Source organism: Gambusia affinis, linkage group LG21 (assembly GCF_019740435.1).
Source record: "Gambusia affinis linkage group LG21, SWU_Gaff_1.0, whole genome shotgun sequence".
NCBI lineage: Eukaryota > Metazoa > Chordata > Actinopteri > Cyprinodontiformes > Poeciliidae > Gambusia > Gambusia affinis.
In genome coordinates, this window is record NC_057888.1 from 7,033,384 (window position 1) to 7,060,216 (window position 26,833).

At 37.8% G+C, this 26,833-nt stretch overlaps 3 protein-coding genes across 6 annotated transcripts in view; 1 reads left to right on the forward strand and 2 right to left on the reverse strand.

Annotated features, from left to right (window-relative positions):
• slc4a2b (solute carrier family 4 member 2b) overlaps positions 1 to 3,954 on the reverse strand; it is a 43,530-nt gene extending 39,576 nt beyond the window's left edge. Inside the window, exons 1-2 of the mRNA XM_044104554.1 lie at positions 3,874 to 3,954; positions 3,644 to 3,794 (exon numbers count right to left, since the gene is read on the reverse strand). The gene's annotated coding sequence lies outside the window, so the exon portion shown is untranslated. The remainder of the gene's footprint in view (positions 1 to 3,643; positions 3,795 to 3,873) is intronic.
• Positions 3,955 to 6,649: 2,695 nt separating this feature from the next.
• si:ch73-173p19.1 lies at positions 6,650 to 17,026 on the forward strand. Of its 2 annotated transcripts, none has more exons than XM_044105572.1 (17): positions 6,650 to 6,874; positions 7,550 to 7,656; positions 7,732 to 7,871; positions 7,959 to 8,116; positions 8,207 to 8,365; positions 8,775 to 9,228; positions 9,699 to 9,797; positions 10,738 to 10,828; positions 11,169 to 11,392; positions 11,465 to 11,707; positions 11,775 to 11,873; positions 12,896 to 13,089; positions 13,178 to 13,352; positions 13,770 to 13,926; positions 14,013 to 14,166; positions 15,178 to 15,289; positions 16,487 to 17,026. In XM_044105572.1, the coding sequence occupies exons 1-17, from the start codon at positions 6,854 to 6,856 to the stop codon at positions 16,648 to 16,650; spliced, it is 2,751 nt and encodes a 916-aa protein (XP_043961507.1). In that variant the 5' UTR covers positions 6,650 to 6,853; the 3' UTR covers positions 16,651 to 17,026. The 2 variants fall into 2 exon arrangements, with proteins under 2 accessions (XP_043961507.1, XP_043961506.1); XM_044105571.1 differs by having other exon boundaries at positions 6,651 to 6,874; positions 7,956 to 8,116.
• A 1,548-nt stretch (positions 17,027 to 18,574) lies between these two features.
• Positions 18,575 to 26,611, reverse strand: LOC122824691 (ATP-binding cassette sub-family F member 2). Of its 3 annotated transcripts, none has more exons than XM_044105573.1 (15): positions 26,473 to 26,611; positions 25,610 to 25,760; positions 24,176 to 24,388; positions 23,912 to 24,094; positions 22,927 to 23,098; positions 22,761 to 22,856; positions 22,582 to 22,684; positions 22,333 to 22,428; positions 21,102 to 21,221; positions 20,913 to 21,002; positions 20,707 to 20,817; positions 20,568 to 20,630; positions 20,370 to 20,498; positions 19,598 to 19,801; positions 18,575 to 19,131 (listed from the first exon to the last, which is right to left on the reverse strand). In XM_044105573.1, exons 2-15 carry the CDS (start codon positions 25,746 to 25,748, stop codon positions 19,027 to 19,029), a joined length of 1,824 nt encoding a protein of 607 aa, XP_043961508.1. In that variant the 5' UTR covers positions 25,749 to 25,760; positions 26,473 to 26,611; the 3' UTR covers positions 18,575 to 19,026. The 3 variants fall into 3 exon arrangements, with proteins under 3 accessions (XP_043961508.1, XP_043961509.1, XP_043961510.1); XM_044105574.1 differs by having other exon boundaries at positions 26,488 to 26,606; XM_044105575.1 differs by lacking the exon at positions 26,473 to 26,611 and adding an exon at positions 26,159 to 26,356.
• Between the last annotated feature and the right edge of the window lie 222 nt (positions 26,612 to 26,833).

A 26,833-nucleotide genomic window follows, 5' to 3' on the forward strand; every position in this document is an offset into this window, starting at 1 on the left:
TGTTCTGAGGAGACAAACGTTTAGGCCTTTATGGAAAACGATACGCGTTGCAGAAACGCATTCCTCACTACCTCTGTAAAGATCGATAAAATACTGACACGGTACTTCAGCCATTAGTTCATCTGTTGCAGCAGGGACAACCAAAACAAGAACAATACCAGAATATAGCCATCATCATTTAGATTAAAGCATATTTATGCTAGAATGGTCCAGTCTAAGTCCAGACAAGGACTTGAAAATTGATGACTAATGTTCTCAAACCAGTCTGAGTGACCTGAAGCAAACAAAATAAATGAAAAACATGCATAATTTCTTCCACTTCCATTATATTTACCACATTAAAATACTAATTAAAATTAGTACTGAAACGATTTGCATTAATCCTGATTAATAGATTAATCATCAACTAGAGTATATAGATGCAAAAAAGGAAATTTATTGAAAAAAAAGCAGTAATTAATTCAAAACTGTATAAAATAATTAAGATGAAAAAAATATATATATATATTTTAGTCAAAACTCCAAGTAAATAAGTTTAAGCTTTATCTGTCTCAACTTTACTAAAGAAATTCTGTTATTGCAATTTAGACAAAAAGAAATTTTGATTTTCTTATTTTAAAAAATTTATTTGCACCTTTTAATGCATCTCTAATTTTATATATATATATATATATAAATGAAAAATTTGTAGATTGTGCCCATTTTTTTTTATACAATTAATTGTAAATCAATTACTAATCATAATTTCAGTTAGTGGAACAACTGAAAAAACAAAAGTGGAAAAAATGTTTGCAAGTAACTGAATGTGAAAAAAACCCAAAAACTTGTATGTATGGTAATGAAGCCACTTCCTCAAAGTCACATTTTATGTTCTTCTTCATATTTAGTTCCTCTAAAGGTTTTAGTACTGCAATCACTTTCTGCCCAATATAGTTTGCACCCAAGGGAAAATAAATACATGAACCAATACCAAATATGGGGATGACCAGGACAGATGTGGTTATTTTTTATGCAGAAACAACATTACAATGCTTTTAGCAAATCTGTGTGTTTAATCAGCGTGAGAGCAAAGCATAAAGAAGCATATTGATCAGCCACTTCTTAAATATCAGCAGTAATCAGATAATAAATCCAAACACCCAGCACTGACTAATGTATAACAATCCAACTGTTTCACCGTCATTTGAGCCGTGAACAGAACGAACAAAGAGACAAAAATGTTCATTTTTAGCAGTAATTCAGCACTAATGCTATAATAACGAGGCTCGAGTCAAGACAGTTCACCCTTTCTTTAGGTTCCTGAGAGCGCTCCCATCAAGCGACAGTTTCAGGGTGTGGCTGCAACAAATTGCACAAAAAAAAAAGAGAGACTTTTCTCTCAGTTGCAGAAACCCCAGACTCGATGCATTCTCACACAAACAAAACAAAGGCCTACCATTTGACCCTAAAGTCTCTGTGATAAAAAGGTCGTTTATATTTTCCCTGGGAGTCAATTTGAGTGATTATATTCTGGGTTGGAGATATGCAAACCAGCAGCACTCTGTGTGCAAACGAATGGGATTTAAATTGAATAGAGCTCCACAGCTTTAGATGGTAAACAGGACTAAAATAATAGTGTTTAACTTTAAGGCTACATATATTTATAGAAAATTGGAGGCTTTGAGAGTAAAATACACATAAAAAACAGAGCCTGGTTTAAAGGAAGAAAAAAAATGCTTATCAGGCTTTTTCCTCCTTCCTTCTTTCTTTTCTGCATGAACAAGCAATTCACAACAGGAATGTGAAGACGTCCTGCTCAACCGTTTGGACTTTAAGCAAGTGAAACAAAACTGATTAATCTGTTAAATAAATCTGTTTGTTATACTCAAGAGCCGAGATGAATTCATCAGATAAGTTTAAGCACCTCACAATAAGAAATAAAAGGAGTCAATTTGAAGTTCTCATTTTTCAGGGATTTTCAAGGTCGTATTGACTATTACAATACATCACGGAGATGATATTTAGGGTAAAAATGTTGCAGTAATTTGCTTCAGTTAGATTTAACAGCTGCTAGGAAAGATAATCCCTTAATCCGACATCTCAGTTTGTCCTCAAAGTGAGTTGTCATCTCAAATAACCTGCAGATCATTTGCAGATGGTAACGCGGAGTCAGCAGAAAAGGCACATCCTTCCTCTGTCCCGCCAGATGCCACGTCCTCCCGACGTTTATTATTCGAACGCAAAGCAAAGGGGCTGAAACTGCAAAGCTAGAAGGCCAAAAATAAATAAATTAAAAAATAAATAAATAAATCACATTTTAAAACATACAAACACGCCGAGTCTGGACAATAATTCAATCAGTACTATATAATCACAAAAGAGACATGATCAATATCAACAGATAAGACATCTGATTGAATATTCAATATGTAGAATAGATCTAGAACCGCACAGCATTCTGGGAGACGTAGGCAGAGGAAAGGTTTTAGCTAAGCAACTGAGTTTTTTATTTCATCTTTATTTTATCAGGATAAAAACTGATTTAGATTAAAAACTTATTTTTCAAACGAGTCCTGGTGAAAAGGCAGCAACAAATACATAAAAAAAAAGTGTGAGATAGAGAGAAAGGACAATTGATTATTGGCATCTAAATTTTTAGATACTGTGAATAACATAACTGAGTAATTCTAGCCATATTTTACACCGATTGCCCAGAATATTATAACGTGAAATAAACAGAAACAGAGTTATGATCATATCATCAGGTTTATAAAATAATGGCTTAAGGCTTTTTATTTTGACCAAAGTGGATGTTTTTTCACTAAAACATCTCTTGGAAAGAAAGAGGTGGTAATTTGTTGTTTTTAGTAAAACAAGTGTAAAAGACAAACCAGATTTCCCAAAATTTACCAAGCTTGTTCTTAGTAAAATAGTGCAAAGTAAAACGTCATTTGTGTAATCCATTGTGAAATTCCACATAATGTCTCTTTCTTCCATGAGGATGCAATACAACATTTAGATTCCAAAAGGGAGACATTAAGTAAGGATCTCAAGCTGTTTGGGATAACAAAGTCTTCAGGACAAATATTCAAGATGCACATTTTAGGATTTAAAGGAAGCTTTTCAGCAGTCATCTGACTAATCACAATCAATACATCCTTCCAAAAAGCTAACACTCGAGGAACGCCCACGTACAATGAAATAAAGAACCTTTTTGGGAAGTACATCTAATGCAAGTGTCAGGAATATTAGGGTTAAAGAGCCCGACGAGCTTTTTTAAAATTTTCCCCTTCAGTGAGCTGGAGCTTTTATGGTTCCATTAAGAATTCTTCAAGTTTTTGGAAACAATTTGTCAAAGCGTTGATATTTCCAAATGGAAACGCTCTTGAATACCAAAGCTGCTCTTGTTCCATGATGAATGAACGCTGAGTAAACGCTGACCACTCCCCTCTGCTTTATTGAGAAACAAGGCAAACATTAAAGTTTAATTTTATTGCCTCATTAACACGACCCTCGTGGTTGCAGCTGCTGTCAGCTCCCTGTTGCTAACTGCTACCATCCCTAACTTCATTACCATCACCGCTAATTAATCCCTCAAAACAAAAACTAATTTAACCATCTCCAGAGAATTTTTCTGCTCTCACCCCACCTTTCTTTACATTACCTGTTCAACAAGGCGGAAAACAAAGCCGATTCATCCGCTGGTGATGTTGCTGCTGGGGGCTTACTCAATGCATGTGTGGCAGTCACTGGCTCTTAAGAGGCGAGTCTGGCCATGGGAAAAACGAGCTAACAGTCAGAAGTGGTTGGTAGTCCTGAAAAATAACACATTTTCATTAAGCGACATGCCTAAAAAGCTCAAATTATCGCAAAGAATAAAAGTTATTTACTTACCGGTGCCTAGCAGAGGTACTCGCCTCAAACTCTCTGAATTACTCCCCTATACTACGTCAAATAAGAGCAGGAAACTCAGCTACTTCCGGTGGAAAGTTCAAACTAAGGTCAAGGAACTCAAACCCCACACATCTGCTTCTGTTTTGCTATCAATATTGGGTTTGAAAGTAACTTACTACCTGTAATGAAAACCATACAATAACATAGAAAAGTGTAGCATGCTTTTACAAAGTTTCAAACTACGACCTGTGCATTTATTTTGAAATTTAAACAACCAAGGTCCGATTGGTAATTATCGGAAATTGTTGCAGTCGCTGTTAGGCGATCATTGATGCGCCTGCGTAAAACGATTACTCATATTTCTGAGTGAACGCGTCTTTCCGTTATAATTCCTGTCACCCTCTAAGATAAATGTCACGATATAAAAACGAAAAGCTAGGTTATTATTTTAGAAAAAGTTGAATAATATAACTTCCGACATAAAAAAAAACGATGCAACAATAAATTAGGATTTAATAAAATAATCAAAAACTTACAGTAACAAACAGACTGGCAGCCTGATTAGCATTACACTGCTTTATCAGTAATGCTATTTCCGAACACAGAGTAATTTTCACAGAAAAGCTTAAAAGCAACATAAAAGATATTTATTTTTCTTGTGTATTTCACATTTTCTCTGTCACTTTTAATAATACTGTATCTCGTTCTAAAGTTGCCAACATTCATAAAAAGCTGATGAATTATTAACTACTTATCATAATAAAAGTTTGCTCTTCCGATAAACACATTTAATCTATATTAATCGCAAAAACAATATTGTGGAGCCTAAATAAATCAAATTTGACTGTAAGTATTTTTGTTATTGCTACCTATAAAAGTTTATCTTTACATTAAGCCAACGTTAAGATCATTTATCCCCATGTAAATCATAGAACTCTCCACAGTAATATTAATTAAATATTATAACAAAGGTCAAAATAAAATGAGTGTATTTGAATTTCTTTCCTTCTTTGTTATTAATATAAACTAGATCTTTTTGCTTTGTAAAAGTTCTTGAGATCACATTTGTTGTGATTTGACCCTATGTAAATAAACTGAAATTAAGTAAAACAAGTGATCACTTTATAGTGTCAATATTTCAGACCCTTGTTGACCCTTTTACTGCGCAGTCGTTACCTTTTTAGGAAATTAATCATCACACACCTGGACATCTGCTCCTCATTTTTCCCAATTAGTCACTTAAACGTAATTTATCTCTCTTTAATGGTTTTATTTGTAATGGTCTCACCTGTATTATTATTATTATTATTATTATTATTATTATTATTATTATTATTATTATTATTATTATTATTATTATTATTATTATTATTATTATTATTATTATTTTGTTCTGTGATCACATGGAAAATTCACTAGCACCACCATGGCACTCTAGTAATTTTTGTTCTAAAAATGAATGACGTCGTAAAACATTTATCCGATTTATCGAACATAATCCACTGTGTGACACTGTCACCTGCTGGGGAGTTGTTGCAAATGATTGCAAAAGCAACACCTGTTAAATACAATCCAATCTTTTTCTTTCTTTTTGAATTATCCACTTAAACAAAACTTTTACAATCACGGCCTAATCTTCAAGTACAGTTCTAATAAATTAGAATTTATTTCAAAAATGTGAAACTCATTTATTGTAATAGATGTAACAGCTGAATGGGCCATGAGCAGGCGTTGCTTCACAATCCCCTAAATGCTGCAGTCATCCATGTTATCTACCACATTTTTCCTTCCACTAAACTTTCTGTGGCCTGGTGGATAACGTCTTCCTCATAAAAAAATATCTTCACATCTTCTGAAATCTAAAATATTTCTTATTAGTTTTTGTGTAATATAAGTTTCATTGTTAATTTGACTTACTGAAGCAAATATAAGCTCAAGCCTGGTGTAGAGAAATCCCTATTTTAAAAAATTAACAACCCATTACCTGGTGGTGGCAAAGAAAGCCTGGTGGCCTGCCAAGCTGATGTATTTTGCATGACTAAAACTTTTTAAATATTTTAGACCTATCAAAATAACTTTCTACTCTTTGCACTGAAGTGGATTTGAAAAAGTAAGTACATTTTTACTTTTACTTGAGTAGAACAGTCCAACCTGTATTTTGGTTAGTTTATAAATCACTGAACGGCTTTGTGCCACAATACATTAAGGATATGCTGTTGTTGACCTCTCAGGTCTTCTGGTTCTGGCCTGCTCTGCATCCAGAACAGGCCAGAACCAGAACCAAACATGGAGAAGCAGAATTCAGCTTCTATGCACCACAAATATGGAAGAAACTTCCAGAATACTGCAAAACTGCTGAAACACTGCATGCCTTTGAATTGAGACTAAAAACAATGGCACTTGACACAATGTAATATTTCAATTGTTCCATGACTTTGTATTTTTCTGTTTTTATGATGCAAAGCATTTTGAAATGCCTTGTTGCTGAAAGGTGTTACACAAATAACATGTTATTGATTGATCAATACTTTTACTAGAACATTCTTCCATTCAAGTATTTGTACTTCTACTTAAGTAAAGAATGTGAATACTTTTGACACCTGCGTCTGTTAATGTGCACTAAACTAAGCTTTTACTTTCTCTTCATTTGAGTCTCTTCGGGCAAAATATCGATGTCACGTAAATAAACCTCCACAGGCGGTTCTGGTTGGGGATTTAAACCTGTCAGTCACCGAGGAAGAAATGAGATTTGTTCTCCGCTGCCTGTTGGAGATGAAATCCCGTCTCTCCGCGGTGTTGATAGGCTGTTTTTCCGTTGATGCTCCGTCAATGTGAAAGCCAGTAGGGGAGGAGGAGAGGAAGAGAGGTCAACGCGACTAGCAATGCAGATTGCTCACCAAACAGAAGCACAGAGTCAATAAAGTTGATCATAACCACCAGTCTGACTTTGATACTGGTGCAGCAACCGTGAAATAACGAGATGAGCTCAACTTCTTCACCGGTGAGCTTCCATCAGCCTGTTTACCTTTGACCTGTCAGCTGTGTAGAAGCGTTAGCATATTAGCTACGTTAGCTTATTTGTTAGCTACGACGCTAACGTTGTTTGTTTACACCCTCCATTGTTCCAAACAACCACAGTAGTCTTAGCTGCAGCTGCTCTCTAGACTCTTATCCGGTGTTATATATAAACTGTTAACCTTTTATTATGAGTTTCCTTAGTTATACTGACTAGACTAGCCTTGTGTCTCAACTTTATGAACTATAGTTCACTTAGAGCTGTGGGATTCAAAGGTAAATTTGCAGTTAGACAGCACAGATTGTACGGATTATGTACTCCTTTAGCATCTATTTATTGCATGCTTTAATGGATCCGTGTTCCCAGTTTGCAATAATCCAGTTTCAACAAAAATAATGGTTTAAGAGGGCCATTTTCAAACAGACACGTCTCTGAAAACATAGAGCTGATGAATATTGTTATGAAAAGTAAAAATTGAAGATGGCGATAATGGAAATCATAAAGAAAATGGAAAAGATACATTATGTACGTTTTTAAATCTTTAAGATAATATTTATTTGGATCCAAGAGAGAAAATGAAAGTTTATATTTTTTTTATGTTAGTTTTGAATTTGTTACATTGTTCATTGAAGTACATAAAGTAAAACCTCTGGGTTGCAGACGATCGGGGAGTTCTTCCTCATCCTCAGAGAAATGGGTTTCACAGAACAACAGATCCAGGCAGCTGTGCAGGCGGGACACCTTTCTGTGACAGAAGCAGCTGAATGGTAAGTAAACAAAGATAAATATCAAGCTTTTGATATGTATCTCAAGCGTCTTAAGGCATCACCTCTCATTTACAGGCTCCTACAGGGTCAATATCCACGGCATACATTGGTTAAGCAGACATCCAAGTCGTCTGAGACCGCACTTTCTGCTTTTAACCCACCCAAAGATGCAGCGAGCAGCTCCACGCTACCTGCATCTCCTAGTGACAGCAGGGGTAAAAAAAAAAAAAGCTCCTCATCAAATAAAAGTTAATTAGTCTTATTTTATTTGATTTATTCTTTTCTGTTTTCTTTAACAGCAGGTTCGTCTCTGGTCCTGAAGCTGTCCGAATCGACCTCCCAGCCTCCCGATCCTCCTCCAGTTGAGTCGCGGATCAAACAAGACAAGAGCGACTTCGAGGAGAAAGAAAGACAACGTGTGGCTCAGAAAGTCCTGGCTGAGAAGAGGCAAAAAAAGGAGGTCCGATCGAAGACAACAGACGTGTACATGTGTCGGCCTGCTGGTACCTTTTGAAGAAAATGTTGTTTTTTGTTGGTTTTGTTATGCCAGGAGCGAGAGATGGTGTTAAAGCGGATAGCTGAGGATCGGAAAACCTTGCAGGAGAAAAGCCACGGCGGCTCTGCTGCAGACACGGCTCCTCCCAGCAGCGAAGGCCAGAAACTGGGAGGAAAGGTCCAGACAAATGTTGACAACAACTGTATCCTCATGGTAATGGCTCACTTATAAAGCAGTAGAAGGTGATCAACCTAACATCTGAGTGAGCTATCAATTAAAACTGAGAGCTTACTCAGATATGGTTTGGGTAATCGTGTTTTTGCATACTTTTTTAATGACTTTATATAAAAAGATATTCGTTTTGGTGAGCAGAATAGACATGTTTCTGTCTGATAATATATATGTGCAAAAATATCTATCAACCATCTAGTTGAGGCAATTTAATCTAGTTAATGTAACTTAAATAATTTTTATTTAAAAGGTAATGCAATTTAAATCTATCTAGTTGAGGCAACTTGTATCTGCTTAATGCAGCTAATCTATGTAATGTAATCTGTCTATGAGTTCATAAACTTTTAATTTCAGATTTTTCGTCACGTATTTATTTTGTGCTTTGCTGCAGATCCGGCTTCCCTCCGGAGAATCCATGCGTGAGCGTTTCTCTGCCGACGCGCCGCTGCGCAGCGTCGTGGAGCACATCAGCGGCCGCCACCCCTCCCTGTCCCCCTTTTCTCTCCTCCAAGGTTTCCCCAGAAAACGCTTCGGCGAGGCCGAGCTGGCATGTTCGCTGCGCTCTCTGGGCCTCACTCCGAATGCCGCTCTCTGCATTCAGACCACGCCGCCAGAAACGCCTCAGGACCCGCCGAGCCCGGCAGACCCGCTGCCAGCGCCTCCCAATGAGCCGCTTCCGTGCATTTTCCCCCCGCCGCCGCTGCATGTTCCCTTTCCAGAGGAGGCAGAGAGGCTGGATCCAGCGGCGGGTCACCGACTCCCGGACGGTTTGTGGGAGGAGGCTGTGAATTATGCAGGGATACCGAGAGCCAGTCCTCCGGTCTCTGGCCCTTCACATTTCTGGGGTCAGTACCAAACATAAAAAAAACCAGGATGTGAATTTTACGGAAAATCAAAACAACAACTTTAAAATTGTAAAATATGCTCCACGAGTAGCATCCACGTTTATAGCCACAAACGTTGAGCACTTCTTCTGTTTTTATGGCAGTTGGCAAAACACTGTGCACGCTCTGATGTTATTGCGCCCTCTACTGCGCATGCGGGACACTTTCATGTTCATTTGTAGTTCATACAGGAGATCACGTACAAGTCATGTATATTTGGAAGTGTGAACGACGACACCAATAAATGATCAAATTTCACAAAAAAACATAATTGAACATTAAGGTGTTGTCAAAATGTAATACTGATGTTGGACATTTAATTCAGAAATAAACCCTGATAAATTTTGGCTTTTAGGATCTTTGGAGCAAATGGTGTGAATTGTTATTTTTTTACATGAAATGAACTGGAGGTCTTTCCTTCTCTTTGACAGGGCGAGGCCAGAGACTGGTTCCTGGTGACCCAGAAGTTCCTGGACTGGAAGCTGATGAGGGACCGGAAGCAGAGGAAGAACCACCACAAATTCCTAACGGTACAGATTCTTCAGATGATTCATTCCTCCTTTTGACCTCCATTTCTCTTAGTCTCTTTTCCCGCTTACTTCCTGTTTCCACTATTTATCCAGTGGAAACTTTTTCCTTCGCAGGACCTTCCAGCTGCAGGAACAGGACCACCTTAATTTATCCTCTGCGTTGCAAAGATTTACAGCTTTACAGAAGATTTGACTAAACATCTGGGAACGTGGGTCACATTTGGGAGAGATTAGGATTAGGAAATGTGTTTGTCAGGACTTCTTCACTACTGCAGAGCAGACAGGGAAAATAAATCCCACAGTTCACTTATTTGAGTTAAATATTTTTAGAAATGGCTAATTAAAAACACTGGTTTTGTTCTGTATCTAGACTGCAGCTCCATTTAAAGTGTTTGAAGTGATTTATAAAGAAAAGCCTTTTAATATTGGGGATAATTTGTAGATTACAGCCAGAGTTGGGTAGTAAATAGTTACATTTACTTAAGCAATTTTTTGGAAAAATTGTACTTTTGGGAGTATTTTTGCTATGCTGTGCTTTTTACTTTTACTTGAGTAAAATGTATGGCTTTTTTTACCCACTGAATGAAAAACAAACATGTTTTACCCAAAACCTCACCAGACAGACACCTGCAGTTTTTATTAAAAAAAAACTTGATTTGGAAAACAGTTTCTTTTTGCTTGAATTTATTATTTTTTGTTACTTATATTAATTATTGTCATTTCCATCCTAAAAATACCAACATTTACACTTAACTTTATATTTTGGTCCATTTGTTGTGTAATTTTTAGTTATTAAATGATTGATAATTTGATCAGTTACCCAGTACTTAAGCAGATGTTTTACCAAATACTTTTTCACTCTTACTTGAGTAATTTCATGTGTGGGTCTTTTTTACTTTTGAGTAAAAACAATTTACAAATTTTTGTGTACTCTGCTCAGGAATGCCGAGGCTGCCTTTCTTCCCGGACAACAGGGTGCGAGGAGGATTTGAACCCCGACACTTCTGGCCGGACCAGGGCAATCGCCTCAGGTGGGTCGCCTGACAGGAAGCCACTAAACCGAAGTTTAAATTATAAAATTTAATCAATAAAGACTGCTGCAGCCTGATTGAAAGGTTTTACTCTGAGTTTATCTTTTACTAAACTGATCTGTGCTGATTAAATCTGGCTGATTAAATCAGCCACTGTCCTCTTTCTCTCTGCTGTTAGATCTTTGACTGCATATTTTTGCTACATTTCAGACAAAAATAATTGGTATCGATTAAAATAATTTTTAAAAAAAATTGCAATTGTGATCGGCCAGAAAACCAAGATTGGTGCAGCCCTAAACACGTAGCGATGTGTTTTCTGTGCTTCCTCATGTGTCTCCAGAGACGCTCCAGAGGAGGATCCAGCTGACCCCGAGGAGGCAGAGGGTCCAGTGGCACATGTAGCTGCAGGTCAGGCTGCGGTGGAGCGCCTTCAGAGGGCTGCACTACAAGAGGACCACAGCGCCTCTCAGGGACAGCCAACTCCACCTAAAAGACCCTTCAGGACACCAAACGTGCCATCCTTATGTGCCTTGGCCATCCGTGCAACTGTCCATCTCATGACAGGTAGGACGCTGTGAAAGGAAAACGTTCCTGAAGTCAGGTTTCCTCTAAGAACGAACCGTGTCGCCCCTGCAGCTCCCAGCATGCAGTACAGCAGCAGCCTGGCAGGTCTGACCCCGGAGCTGGCGGAGCTGCTCCTCAGCCACATGTCCAGAGAGAGGCTGCTCCGCCCTCGCACCCTGGAGCTTTTCTTCGGCTGCCAGTTGCAGAAATTAGTCCTGAACTGCTACCCTTACTCCACCAACGAGCTCCTGCGGCAGCTGCGAGCCTTCACGACGCTGAAGCACCTCAGTCTGGTCAACTCGCCTCTCATCACAGGTAGGAGCTGCAGAAATCTGCCTCAGCTTTACGTTTCTTCCTGATCTCATGAACCGGTTCTGTCCAGATTCTGGTCTGTCGGTCCTTCCCAGTCTGGTCAAGCTCCAGTCACTCAACCTGGCGTCCTGCAGCAAACTGACCGACTCCTGTCTGCAGTATATTACAGGTTTGGATTCTTCCCATAATGCAACTGAGAGCCAGACTTGAAATTGGTTATTCTATAAAAATATCTTTATCTCCTTTTGTCACATTTTGTCTTGTTTGAACCACAAACTTTGAAGTTTTACAGTGAAAACATGGCGCTCCGCTTGATGTTTCAAACACCGTTGGCGGCCATTTTTATTTCTCAGAAAAGCACTAAAGCTTGTTATGAATTTTGTGGTTAAAGCTCCTTATTCAGTTTTATTTCAAGTAGGTGTTTTCAAGGTTTGGAAAGTGCTTGATTTCCTTATGAAATCCTTGATATTCAGACTGCAGGTTTGGTAATAAATTGTAGTTTAATGTCTGTTCGTTTGAAAAGCATTATTTACAGTTGAAACAAAAAGATAATAAAAAATACTAAGACACATTTTTATTCTCACTGTCTGAAGTTAAATCAGACAAAATTGATCCTGTTTTAGGTCAGTTAGAATTTTTAAAATTCTTTCTATTTCCTAAATGCCTGAAAACATTTTTTCTTTACTTTGTCGAACCAGTCAGGTTTATAGGGTGTGTGTAAGAAACAGAAAATGTTACTTCTACCTTCTCCTGCTGTAAAATACTATTGCAATACATTATTAATGACAGTAATAAATAATATCATATAATAGTGAATATAAAGTATCTTTTTTAGTTTTTTTTTTTTTTTTTTTTACTCCAAAGTGATGCTGAAAAAGTTTGAAAACTTACCTTGAATGTGTTTGAATTTTACTGCGGGAAAAGTGGACAAACTTTGCATATTAGAGAATAGCAAGTTGTGAAAAAAGAACTGAAAAAGTTTAGAGAATCTCACACTAATTTCACCCATAAAGGTTCTCATGAATTTTAAATTCATCCTGAAATTTCCACATCTCGGGCTCCACAGTTTACAACAAACACACAAAAAAAAACAAATAAACGATAAAAGGTTGACTAAATATGAACACTTTGGCAGATATCAAACCTTGGTCCACCAATTAGTTCTAATGAAATGTTTATTCTGGTTTGAAGGCTTGAAGAGCCTGTGTGTCCTGTCCCTGGATCAGACGAAAGTGACAGATGCTGGGATGGTTCAGTACCTCCAGTCGGCTCCTTCCTGTCTCTCTCAGCTCAGCCTGAACCAGACAGAAGTGACCGAAGCCACCCTGGCTGCACTCCCCACCTGCGTACCACAGCTGCGACTCCTCAGCATCAAGCAGACGAAGGCACTTCAGCTTATTTCAACCAAACACTGTTTGTCTTAAGAGTCTGGTCTGCCATGTTTCTTTATCTTGCTGTTTGTTGGTGTTTCAGGTTAAAGATATTTCAGCTCTGGCAGGGATGTCCAGTTTGCAGACTTTGAATCTGAACGGGACGGGTGTGACGGAGGAATCTCTGGAGAGCATCTCCACCCACCCAACTCTGTCTTCTCTGAGTTTAGGAGGAATCTCTGTGAAAGATGGGAATCATGCCCTCAAGATTATCTCAGGTTTGTAAATTGAAATGTGTGTAAATTTTCCAGGGTGTCTTCAGGTCCTTAAAATGTCTTAAATTCATTAGAAAAAATAAGCGGGCCTTAAATACATTAATCACCAGTCTTAAATTTTGTCATGGGAACGCTTTGAGTCGCCTCTTCGTCGTGGTCCTGGGCCACTGGTAACTAGCTCCTAATACAAGAATAAGATGATTTCATCATTGTAATATTACGACTATTTTCTCGTTACTTTGACATCTTTGCAATTTTTTTTAAAGCATGACCCTAATATAATAATCTTCCTTAAGTCTTAGATTTCATTCAAATAGTCTTAAAAAGTCTTAAATTGGATTGAAACCTCAGAAAACCTGTAAACGGATGGAGCGAAGGAAACAAATCATGCTAAATCTTGATGATTCCCACTTCCCCCAGGTCTGAAGTTGACTCATCTCACGCTTCCTGGACGCCACACTGTGACCGACGGGGGGCTGGGGTTCCTCTGCCGGCTGACTCTGCTGTCAGAGCTGGACCTGAAGGATTACACACAGGTCACAGACCAAGGAGTCAGCCAGTTAGCCGCCATGAGCAGGTCACTCCGACACCTCAGTCACGACAGCAAACTCTTGTGGGTGAAACGTCCACACTGATGGGAGTGTCGTGTGCGTTTGTGTGCAGGTTGAAGAAGTTGTCTCTGAGTAACACGCAGGTGACGGACACAGGGCTTCCCTCTCTGCGTGGCCTGCAGGAGCTGCAGGAACTTTGTTTGGACCGAACGGCGGTGACGAGTCGAGGAGTGGCCGAACTCATCACCTGTCTGCCTCAGCTTCAGGTGATTTACCTGATAATATTAGAGGAGCTGCAGGGGTTGGCATGAGTTCTGCTGGTGTTGGGTATTATTGCATTGCTAAAGGTTATACTTAAAAACATATAACGATTTAAAAATAACTAATTAAATTTGGATTAAATGCAGAAGTAAGATTAGCATGAAGAGGTAGTGAAATATGTTTGGAAAACCATATTTTATCTTATACCAACCTTAATCTTCACATTTGTGGAGAGTGACGAGTTCCAAATTACAACAAATAACTTCTGAAAAAATTATTTACATGTCAATTTTTTAAAATGAGAAATAAGCAGAAATTATTTATTAACTACAGAATTTATTTATTTGTTTTTCCTTAACATCCCTGTTGTATTTCTACTATATTTTTTGTATTCATTGAGATATTATTACTTTATTCAATTATTTGACTTGCCTTGAGAGTTTTAAAATTTCATTGAATGAATTATGTGTGCCTCAATTAAATGTTTAGATTTTAATTTAAAAACTCAAAATAATAATTTTATGATTTATCAAATTATTTTTGTGTTCCTGTGCTGAAGCATAATTTAAAAATTTCACCAATAAAATTCAGTAGAGGTTCGGCTACAGAGACCCTGACGTCTGATTGGCTGCTTTAACAAACATCCTGATGTCTAATTGGCTGCTTCAAGAAAGTCAAGAAAACTTTAAAAGTTTACTATGGTCAATATCTCTACTGGAAAACTCAGTAATAACAGAAGTTGCATAACTAAATTGATTTTAAAAAATGACACAAACTTCAAGCCTCTTTAACTCCAGTTTTGATTTGGAATATTTTTTAAAAAAAACTTATTTTAAAACGAAAAAAAAATTCTAATGTAGCTTAACATAGCTATTCTTGACTTATTTTAATTTGAAAATTAACTTCTGGTACACAGGTGATCTCCTTTAAAAAACTCCCTGTGACTAACATGACATTTGTCTTGCTTTAACAGTGAATTGACAGCTTTGTTTTGGTTATAATTTCCTGTTTTTTAGGTTTTGGGGTTAGCCAGCACCCATGTGGGAGACTCGGTAGTGAGGAGGGGTTTGATCCACTGTCATCAGCTGGTTAAGATCAACCTCAGCCACACACGGATCACGGACCAAGGTACAGCTACACCGTTAGCTTGTCTTCTTTAAGCTCATCTCTGCTTGGTTGAGAGATAAACTGTTGCATTTTCTTACCCCTGCAGTAGGGATGCAAAACAAGTAGGTATTAATTGTTGATTAATAGTTTATTGGATTAAAATTAGTTCTAATCATCCACCACAGTGCGGAGCGATGTCATCAGACAATATTATTTCTCCAAAATATAAGTTATATTAATCTAAACAAGATTTAATCTTGTTTTTGATATTTCCGATTTAATCACGTTTTTTTTCCTTACATGGTTGTGATGGCCTCGGTAAACAGTATAATGTTGCTTTTAAGGCAAAATTACAGAGTGTAAATAGAATAAAAACTAATGCAATACCAACCTGCGTTTTTGCTCTAAAGCATATTATCATTTATCATTAAGCTTTACTTAAATAGCTTAGATTAATCAATCTTTCTCACCTCCATGTCCAATTGAAAACTCCTGCACAAAGCTTTAATCAGGTTGCCATTAGTGGGTTTAGCCCACGGACTCTTTAGTTTCCGCTCCTTTTTACAGTTACAAAGTCTCCTGTTCTTTATAATTGTATCTATAGTGCATAAAATATTTTTTGTTGAATTAGCTGGGGCTTCTGACCGGAAGAATCGTTTGCAAACGGAAGCACAGCTGCGACTTTTTTTAGATAGCTCTATCTAAATAATGAGAACAGTGCCATCTAGTGTTTGTAAATAGAAATTGCAGGCTGCAGTCAAATACGGGAAACAGCGTCCTGTTCGAGACACTTGAATTTGTCTTAAAATACGGGATTGTTCACACGTTTTATTCTTTTCATCTTCTCTTTTTCTATTCAGCCAGCTAAGATGTTCCTGTTTGGCTATATTTTTATAAATTCCTTTGTTTATTCATGTGGAAACCCCCCCCACAATCTACTGACTGAATACTGGTTTATTCAGTCAGTATTAAACACAGATGACAAAAAATTATGTTAAAATGTATTATTTTTAATTAAAACAGTTTTTTTTATCAAAACATGTATTATTTTATTTTAAAAAAATTAAAACAAATTTATAAAAATATTATAAAAAACTTTTGCCATCTAGATAGAATAGGAAACTCAAGTTTTAAAGAAAATTGCCGCTCTATTTACCAATAAGCTCACTCAACTTTAGGTGAACTCATTCATCAATAACTTACATCCCTGCCCTGCAGGTCTGAAGCACCTGAAAGACATGCGTCTGGCTCAGGTCAACCTGGACGGCACCGGGGTCAGTCTGATGGGCATCGCCAACCTCCTCTCGCTGACCAACATCGGCAGCGTCCGGGCCACTAACACTCGCACTATTCCGCTGGACGCCGTCTCAGACGAGGACTGAGGACGCCTCTGCTTGGACGAAACAAACACTGAGGAACCTGAGCATGGCTGTCTCCTGCTGGCCTCCGCACCATGCTGCTCCCGGGACCAACTGGAAACGGCATTGAGTGAAAACACTCCTCCAAATTGCACTGTCTCAACTCCAGCTAGTGCCGCTAATCTGACAATCGCTGAAACCTTAAAAGGACATTTCAGGGTTTTGCAGAGAAGTTCTGGTTCTGAGCAGAGGAATAATGGTCCTGGTGTCTTTATTTGGTCCAAATCCAGACTAGTTGTTCCTGGAAGCTGAAGGTTTGAAACCCTAATAACTTGATCCTAAAGTTTTTTTTAAATGTTTTTGGTTATAAAGACAAGATTAAAAGTTAGCTCTAGCAGTTCTTCTTCGTTTTACTGCATAGTTTATGCAGTCACTCTTTTATGAGCTTTTACACCGACGTCACATTTTCACTGGTTGGTTATCATGGGATATTAAGGTTGGAGGCGGTACGCCACTAATAATCTTCCTGTGTGAAACACGTACCAGGGTTTCTACCCAGTTTGGAGAATTATGACAGCATTTTCTAAAAAATAAAGAGCATTAAAACTATTATTTCCTGACTTCATCACATTGTTTTTTGTTTTTTTTTTGCCTACTTCCTATTTTCAGTTCTTCCTTCTCTACTTTTGGACCTCCTTTGTTATGTCTTTTCTTCCTGATTATTTTTTTCAAATTCTATATTTAAAGACTTCTCACTGTAGAAATTTAAGCCTCAACTTAATTTTCTACTTTAAAAAGAACATAAACTATGAACTCAGAAAGGCGAGTAGATGTTTCATACAGGAAGCTAATGGGAGACATACCGCCTCCTACCTTTTGTTTAAATAAGCAACCAAATAAAAAGCTTCCAACTAATCTGGATTTTAACTAAATCAAGACAATAGTTATTTTTGCTTTTAAGATATTGCCTACATATGTAAGTCTAAAGAAAAAAAAAGAGCAGACCCTCAGCCCAAATCTCTGAACTTTTCCTTCTGCTTAACTAATCGGTTTAAGAAGTTTACACTCACCATATAGTTGCTGATTATTTACATTCTGCAGCATAATGTCTTGAGACTTGATAAACATTACAGCTTTAACTGTATGGAGTGCAAGTCAAGCAGCATGAAAAACAGACTAAGGCAGATCTATTTTAATTTCTAATCCGTTTTTTTTTTTTCCTATTAGAATCTTGACCTCAAATATGGAAATACAGTGCCTTGCAAACGTAGAAATCAGATCTTAAACTTGTGTATTTTATTGGGATTCAAAGTTATAAACACACACTAAATAGTGCATTTGTTAAGTTTTGAATCTGGATCTTCATGGAAGAACGTGCTTGGGTCAGATAAAACAAAGAGGTGGCAGCATCAGCCAGTGGCAACAGGAAAGTTGGAGGGAGCCAACAGAAAAAGACTGCAATACAGTTTAGAATGTCCTAGTCAAAGTCTAGACTTGAATCTAAGAGCTGAAAATCACTCAGTTGTGCTCCAGTAACAGAGCTGTGCTGCAGAAGACAAATCTTAATACAAATAACTACAAAGAAAGTTGTTACCTCTTCAGTTTACAGACAGTAAAAGTGTAAATTTCTAATATACATTTTGATTAATTCATTGGGTTTCAATACTTTTGCAAGGCATTGTTCACGAGCAGTAGTTAATTTCTATTCAATAATAAATTAATCATCCTGGTACAGCATGACCTCCAGTTTCCTCCTAATGTAATTTATGCCAAGAAATACCGCAGTCGAGTGTAAATCTTTGGAAATTCAGCCATTTTGATTGTCATAACCAAAACAAACTTGCTTTAAATCTTTTCCTTGTTGCAATAGTTTATTTTCCCTAAAAGATAATGACTTTGATACAGTCCCTGTAAATGCATAAAGAATAATAAAGACTTCTCCAATTAGTTTTGCTGTTTTTACTGTTCCGTTTATTGAGACAAACCTTTATTGCATTACTGTCAAATAAGGCAGAACTGCTCTTACACTGGAGGGGAAAGAAAACAAAAAAGAAAGAAGTCACCTTTTAAATATGATAAAATGACCTAAAAGCTGCTGCTTACTTCTTGTTGGGGTAAAACAGAACTTTTAAGAAGGAACAAAAAGAATTCTTTGAGGACAAACACAATGGAATGCATTCCAGGTGAATCAGCCAATAAGAGCGCAGCCAGAGGTGGAGGGGCGGGGCTTGGACTGCAATCAAACCGTGAGGAAACAGTACTAGGTGTACGAGAGACGAGTCCGATAAGATGCATAATAGATTGGTTCTGTTCAGTAGGACGTTTCCTGCTCCTCCGTTCAGAAACTCGCAGGTCCATGATGTCATAAACGAGCGACCAGGTGCGTCAGGTCACCTGCCTTCACTGCTTCTCTATCTTTGACTTCAAATGCTCCTTGTATCCCAAGATGCCGCTCTTCCACTTTGTGATGGTTTGATTCTCACACACCCAGATTTCTTGAGCCACCTGAAAAAAAAAAAAGAAAAAAAAAAGAAAAAAAAAAGATTTTAGGGCTGCAGCTAATGATTTTGGTAATTGATTAATCGATTATTCTTACAATTGATTAAATTATTTCTTTTAAAAAAGGGGCACAATTTTCTGATTTTTCACTTAACTACTTAAGCCTTTTTTGTACAAAATAAAAATACATGGACATGGAAACAATTCAATTCCTCTTTAAAATAATTTAGCATCCTTTCTAAATACGTTTTATCTTCACCCAGTTCAAATTTACCAAAGATTTTGTTTTTAATTTTCGTCTTTAATAAAAAATGTAAACATTTCTTTGTATGGTTTTGGTTTAATTACTACTCCAACTTCTTTTTAAGCAAATGGCCTTTTTTGAGTCTGTATACTCCAGTTAGCAATCAATTACTTAGTTGTTTATTTCAATATTTGAGTAATCATTTCAATCCTAAAGTTGGCATTTTACCTGTTGAATTAGCCTGAAGTCGTGACTAACTAGCATCATGCCTCCATCGAACTCGTTGATTGCTTCCGCCAGCGCGTCGATCGTCTCGATGTCCAGGTGATTGGTCGGCTCGTCCAGGAACAGCATGTGGGGGTTCTGCCAGGCCAGCCAGGCAAAACAAACTCTGCACTTCTGACCGTCTGACAAGTTCCTGATCGGACTCACCTGGAGGAAATTAAAGGAGGCTTTTAGAAATAATGAGACACTTCATGCGTTTGAACGGGTGCTTGAAATCCTTGAATATGCTTAACTTTCAATTAGGCGGTTTGGAAAATGCTTGATTTTAAAGCTACAACTAAATTATTTTAGCGATCAATTAATCTGATGACTAATCAGATGTTTGAATAAGAAACATTTCATTGAATGCAACAATATAGCATTTTATTCTAAATAATAAAATGAGTAAATTACGCAACTTGTTTACATAGTGTAATAAATATTTATTACTCCGAATGGCTTGATGAGCTTTTGATCTGTGTAATTTAATATTTGAAAGTGATTTGTGTTTTGTTCTCAGACCAGAGAAGGTGTATCAAGTGTGGGAGATAAAATTCTTATTTTAGTTTACTTTGCAGAATACAATCAAAAGACATTCAAAGAAGTACTAAATGATATAGTAGTGAATTTGGTTCATTTTTATGCTTTAGTGCTAGAATTTTATTGAAAACATCTTGAAAATGGTTAAAGTTTGCTGTGGGAAAACCGTACGAAGCATGTTTTTGCTAACGGCTACCTGTTGTTTTCCTGTGAGGCCGTAGCGACCGATGATCTTCCTCATCTCCTCCTTCTCCTTGATTTCAGGAAAACACTTCATCATGTACTCCAAAGGAGAAAGGTCGAGCTCCAGCTGCTCCGTCAGGTGCTGCCAAGACAAACAGGACAGTTACTTTACTGTAATTAATATTATTTATTAAAACAGCTTGACTTTTACCTGGTGATATCTGCCGATCTTCACGTGTGAATGTTTGCGGATCATGCCATCTGTAGGGAGGAGCTGTAAAAAGGATAAAAATCATAAAACTTAGCATTGAGAACGATTCACCAGTTAGTTTTGAATAAACAGCACCAACCTCTCCCATGAGCAGCTTCAGCAGCGTGGATTTCCCGGCTCCATTGGGTCCCACTAGAGCCACCCGGGTATCCAAGTCGATACCAAACTCCAGGTTTTTATAAATGTGCGGCTAAGAAGACATTAAACCGCAGATTAAAAGGCAGGTTTGTCTTTTTGTGGGAGGAGAAAACAGACAAAAAGAGGTTGTTTAGTGTCTGTACTCACTGTGTTGTCACTGTACTTGAAGCTCACGTTCTGAACCATGATAACAGGAGGAGGAATCTTCCCACAGGGAGGAAAATAAAATGACAGCGTCTGGAGAAAACAGCTTTTATTGAGTCCACTGTAGGAATCTGTGCAGTAATAAATCAGAGGCTACGAAACAATCTGATAAAGGTTCAATCTGTGCTGCACCTTGTCATTCACAACTCTTTCAGTCAAGCCTGATGCCACCATCTTCTGCAGCGTCTTCTCTTTGCTCTGTGCTTGTCGTGCCAACTTAGCGGAGCCGTGGCCGAACCTGGCAATGTAATTCTGGAGAGGAACGACGATAAAATTATTATTCTAAAAGCAAAAAACATAAGACTGACTGTGTGGACCACCCACAATGTACACAAATAGACGTTATATTCTAAGTGTATTGGAGACAAAAGAAATGTTTCAAAATCACCAGAAAAACCTTTAATTTGTAACAGATTTTTGAGATCTCCTCTGCTCCATTTTGGCAGAGGACACATGTACACGTTTTCTTTTTAAATGTTATTGTTGTTGTTCCAGTTCCTTATAGATTAAATTGACAAGCTACGCAAACAGATGTTTGTTCCTGAGGAAAAGAAAATGGAAAACAATTGTCACATTGAACTATTTTCAAACACAAATAAAAGTTAAATGTCTTCATATTAACCTTCAGGCTAGTTTTTATGCCCGATTTGAAAAGTCAGGTTACTAAAAGGCAGGAACATGATTTTGTCCATCAGGTGGTGCTACATTTCTCCTCCATTAAAATCGCAGCAAAATTTCACACCATACTGAAAAAAAGTGTTTTGTTTTAAATAATGTAGTTTAAGATTTACTTTAGGAATTTTATTTCCTTCATTTTAGCAACAAATGATGGAGTGGAGTTATATAAACATATAGAGGGTTAAAAATATGAATATTCAAAACATTTTTAAGAGTAATTTTGCAGGATGGAGCCGTTTTAAAAACGTTTCCTGCTTAAAGTGGAAATAAAATACTAAGTAACATTTGCAAGATAATTTTGGGAAGCAGGCAAATGTACTAAGAGAAAAAATAAAAATAAATCAATGTTGCCATCAAGCAGTGAATCATCTCAGAGCCATTTGTTGGCCATTAAAGGTCAAAATCATGCTGGAAATGCTGCTTTAAATAGTTTTATTGTAGCTCTAGTTGTGAGTTTACCAGCAGGTTTTCTTCCAATATTTTATATTTAATAAAGAAAAAAAAATAAATCCTGATCGGTTTCCCTTTCCATACTAAATATTAGCATCCCAAAGCATCACTCTTCCACCTCTGTGATTCGCTATGGGAACGATGCGTTAAAGGCAATTTGCACATTGCACTCTTCAGGTTTTATTTTGTGGATATTTTTGTAAGTAAAGTTAAATAAATTAGGGCTCTTGTTTACCTTCATGTGTGCTATCTGGTCCTGCTCCCAGTTGAAACGCTTCATCTGGTTCTCTTCCAGCTCTGCTCTGGTCTTCACATACTGGTCATAGTTACCCTGAACAAATATAGATTTGCTTCGTCACCCAACAGCAGAGAGATGTTATTAGCAGCAGCTCGTCTTGATTCCTTATATAGCTCTGGTTCGTTCCAGGTATTCCGACGGGGGTCCAGACCTTTGCTAATTGGGCTCTAAGCAGCGTGTTCTTACCGTGTAATACTTTAGTTTTCTCTGATGCAAGTGGATGATGTTGGTACACACGCCATTCAGGAAGTCTTGGGAGTGTGAGATGAGAACAAGGATTCTCTTAAACCTGTGGAGGAGCAGCAGCAGGTTGGTGAGTAAAACACTGAAACGACTAAAATGTTCCAGGTGAGGCGTAAACGTACGATTTGAGCTCCTCTTCCAGCCACACACAAGCGTCCAGGTCCAGGTGGTTCGTCGGCTCATCCAGCAACAACATGAAGGGTTTGATGAACAGAGCTCTGCAGAAACAGTTATGGTCATAAAATGTTACAAAATCTAATTCCTGAAGCTGAGCTAGCCTGTTTTCACCTGGCCAGAGCAACACGCATCCTCCAGCCTCCACTGAAGTCCTTCAATTTCTTCTGCTGCATGATGGTGCTGAAGCCGAGACCGTGGAGGATCCGAGAGGCTCGCATCTCCGCTTTGTCAGCATCCAGCTCCTCCAGACGTTCGTACAGCTCCATCAGCTTCTCACACTCCGCTTCAAGGGGAAAGTAAGTTTTAATCATAGCAGCTTTTTAAGTGTTTAATATATTGACTGAAATCATCTTATGAAACAAAAACCTTCTGATGTTGTTAGGCCTGATAAATTTGGCTGTTCTCAGAAATTAAACAATAACATTGTTGTTTTGAGATGTTTTAAGAACTATAATCTTTAATCTTTTGACACTGGAACTGAAAACCCTTTTTAAATTTCCAAAATAAAAATAACTGGAATAAAAAAAATGGATTAAGCTTCAACAAAGCACAATTGCCCTTCAAGTTGTGCTACCGTAGTCATTAGCTTCATACAGGGAAAACTGTTAGTTAGGACTTTTAAAATAATGCAAACCAACTACTTTGTTCTTGTCAAATGCTTGCAGCATTTTTCAAGATGGCCCCTTTTTAATAATCTCTCTCTAAAGGTTAAGCGAAATACACACAGAAGAATTTAAATGGAAATAAATTTTTCATTTCAAGTCTTGTGATTTTCCAGTCGCAATAACAAAATTTGCAGTTAAATTGTTGCGATAAATGATAATATTGTTGGTTTGAGACCATTTTGAAGTAATATATAGATAATGACATAATAATGAAAGTTACCCCTTTAATTTTGTACAAAATATACTAATTATGTAAAATAAAAACAACCAAAACCATAAATAAAATGAATTATGAGGTCTCTGTAAACAAAAATGTTCTAAAAAAATACCAGAATGATGATTTGCCATGTGATTAATTGATTTATTTCTTATGGAGTCTGGCTCAGTTGTTATTCAACTGCTCCAGTTTTGTCAGATCTTATGTAACTCACAGTCTTCATGAGCGAGTCTCTCCGCCTCCTTCTCCAGCATGATCCGCTGCTCGTCCACCTCCATGACACACTGCAGAGCCGTCTTGTCGCTCGGCGCCATCTCCCGGGTCAGGTGGTAAATATCTATGTGCTCTGGAATGGGAATCTCACGGTGGCCGATGGCCGACAGTAGCATGGACTTTCCTAGCGGACGGAAGAAACGCAACATGATTAATTGTTTTGATTTGGCTTTCAAACAAACTGAGGTCCGAGCTAAATGGTTACCGGTGCCGTTAAGCCCGATGAGGCCGTAGCGTCGGCCCGAGTTGAGCTCCAGGCTGGTGTCTGCCAGCAGCTCTTGGCCGTGGAAGGTGAGCGACAGGCTGCTGATGTGGACATCCGTGCTGTTGGGGTGGGAAGCGAGAACGCCAGTCACGGCCCGAGCTTCCGTCTTCCGCAGCTCGAACTCGTCCAGCTCCTTGGTTAAGCTGCCGACGCCTGAAACCAAAGAAATCAAAGATGTCCTGCTTTATAGATCACTGCACACCGTTTCAGTCTTCCCAACCAGCCCAGTAGCGCTACATGCTTAGATTGATGCTACTCCAAAGGATCACTGCTTTTAGTTTCTTCCAGATTCAGAAATCTTTGTTTTTTTTCTTTGGACTTTTCATGATTTATCATGGAAGCAGTCAAAAAAGATTAAGATATAGCAAAAACAATAACTGGAAAACAGAAAAAACCAGTAGAAATACTTAAAAATTATAAGAGTCAAGATGAATTCAGGGTGGGTGATGTGTGTTTGGTGCATAATGTGAAATACTGCAGGTTGATTTTAAAACACGGCTGGTCCTGTTGCAGTGTTGTCTATTAAACAGACCTAAAAGTGGGGGTTGCTAAAATTATTGACTAAAAACCAAGACTTTGTAGCATCTAGCATCACTGAGATCCAGTTGTTTTAGGTAGAAAGCCAACCAATAAATGCTTGTTATTTGGATTGCTCCAATTGAAAACTGCAAATATTCTTATTTCTTTTAGTGATGCAAAAATGTTTCCTTTTTACCTTTTTAAATACAAATATTAACAAATTATGTTTATCAATTTACAAAACTATTTTCCCCCACATGCCAGATGTACAAATAATCAAAAATAATTATCCAAAATATCAAAAATCCAAAGAGATCTAGACACCAAGAAACTAAGACTTTTAAAAAACAAAGTCAAATTGCAGCAGATAAAAAAATAAAAAAATAAAATAACATTTTTGATAGATCTTTAAAGTTTAGACAGGCATATAAAAAAAGATTAAGGAAAAATGTAATCCAAAAATATACAATGTTAATTTACGGCTAAAGTTTTGTGCAACTAGCTCATTATACTCTTTTTTTTTTTGTTTTGTTTTTTTATAATGTGCCTGTCCTTAATTTTATAGTATTCCCTCTCAAAGCAAAGGCTCTACAGACTCATTTATTTAATTTGAGATTTTCTAAATAACTGGGTCACAGGTGACAGGAAAAAGCCCTGAAACTTTTTACATTTTTAGTGATGATACAACTCACTAAATTACAAAACTCAAGACATACATGTTGAAAACAAATCGGTTAAGTTTATAAATATCAATATTTAGAGTTAGATGTGACTACTCTGACACATATTTTGCATATACATTAATCAGTCCCACTGGATCTGGTCACAGAGATCTAATCCCAGTCTTTGTCTCACCATTGCTGTCTGCTCCATTTTCCTCGATCTCCGGTTGTTCTCCGTCCCCATTCACTTCCTCAGACTTCTTGGGGCGCTGACGGGCTTTGGCTGCCTCCTTCTTCTTGGCTGCTTTCTTTTTGGCCAAGTCTGACGGCATGGTTATCCAAGGCTACTCGACAGAAAACATAAGCGAGGATAACGGAAAGCACCAAAACACATCAATATGACAATAATATCTGGTTATCTGTAGTTCAACGATTACTGAGGTGACTAAACCGGCATTAGTCATATAAGGTAGAGAGGTCTTAATCAGGATGACTAACCGCTAGCAGATGACCCTAAACCGGCTTGCCGGTTAAATACTACCCCCATAATTAAAAGGAAACAAAGATTACTTTTTAAACAAACACGTTTCAGTAACCAAAGTAATTAAAAACGTCGTCTTAAAGACTTGAATAATGGTAGCAAAGACAACGAACGCCACGTTCTGGTTCTTTCCAATCGCGGCTCTAGCATCTATAACGCTTGATTAGTCCGGTTGTTAGCGGCTAGCCGTGCTAACTTTACCTGTACACTTTGTCCCCGAAGAGTTAAATGAAATTCGGCGGTGTTGGCTAAAACACAAAAGATCTCAAACACTAAGACACATGCGTTAGAGATAAAATGTAAAGTTATTTCTACCGGCACAATACGAAGTGAGCCGGTAACGTTAGCTACACCTGACAGGCCTGGCTGCTAACTCGACTCTAGGCCCAAATTAAACATGACACAGTTCCAAATCGGTAGAACGAGTTTAAAATAAAGCCAGATTCTCTTCACAATAACCGGCTTAAGTTGGGGGTTCATGCAGCAGTTGTTAAACTCAGATGGACCTCATTTACCTAATATCTTCGTACCTCGTATGTCGGGAGCACACTGACGTCTCGTGTCCACCTTTTGCCGGGTGGATGTAGCCGCTCACTAAACCGCCAGACGAACCATATATGGTCAAGAAGGGCGGTGAAAATAACAGGACCCGCCCCTACTCGTGGGACTGCAGTAAAAAGTAGAGATGGGAATTCCGGATCGTTTATGGGATCCGTTGCTTTGGCTCAGCTGGTTCTTTCGGGTCCCAAACAATTCTTCATGCTAATCAATTTTAAATAGTACTCAGTTATTAAGTATTCGCATGTAGAATATCAACAGTATTCCAAAAATAATAGTTTTAGCTCATTTTGGATGTGACAAATAACAATCGGATAT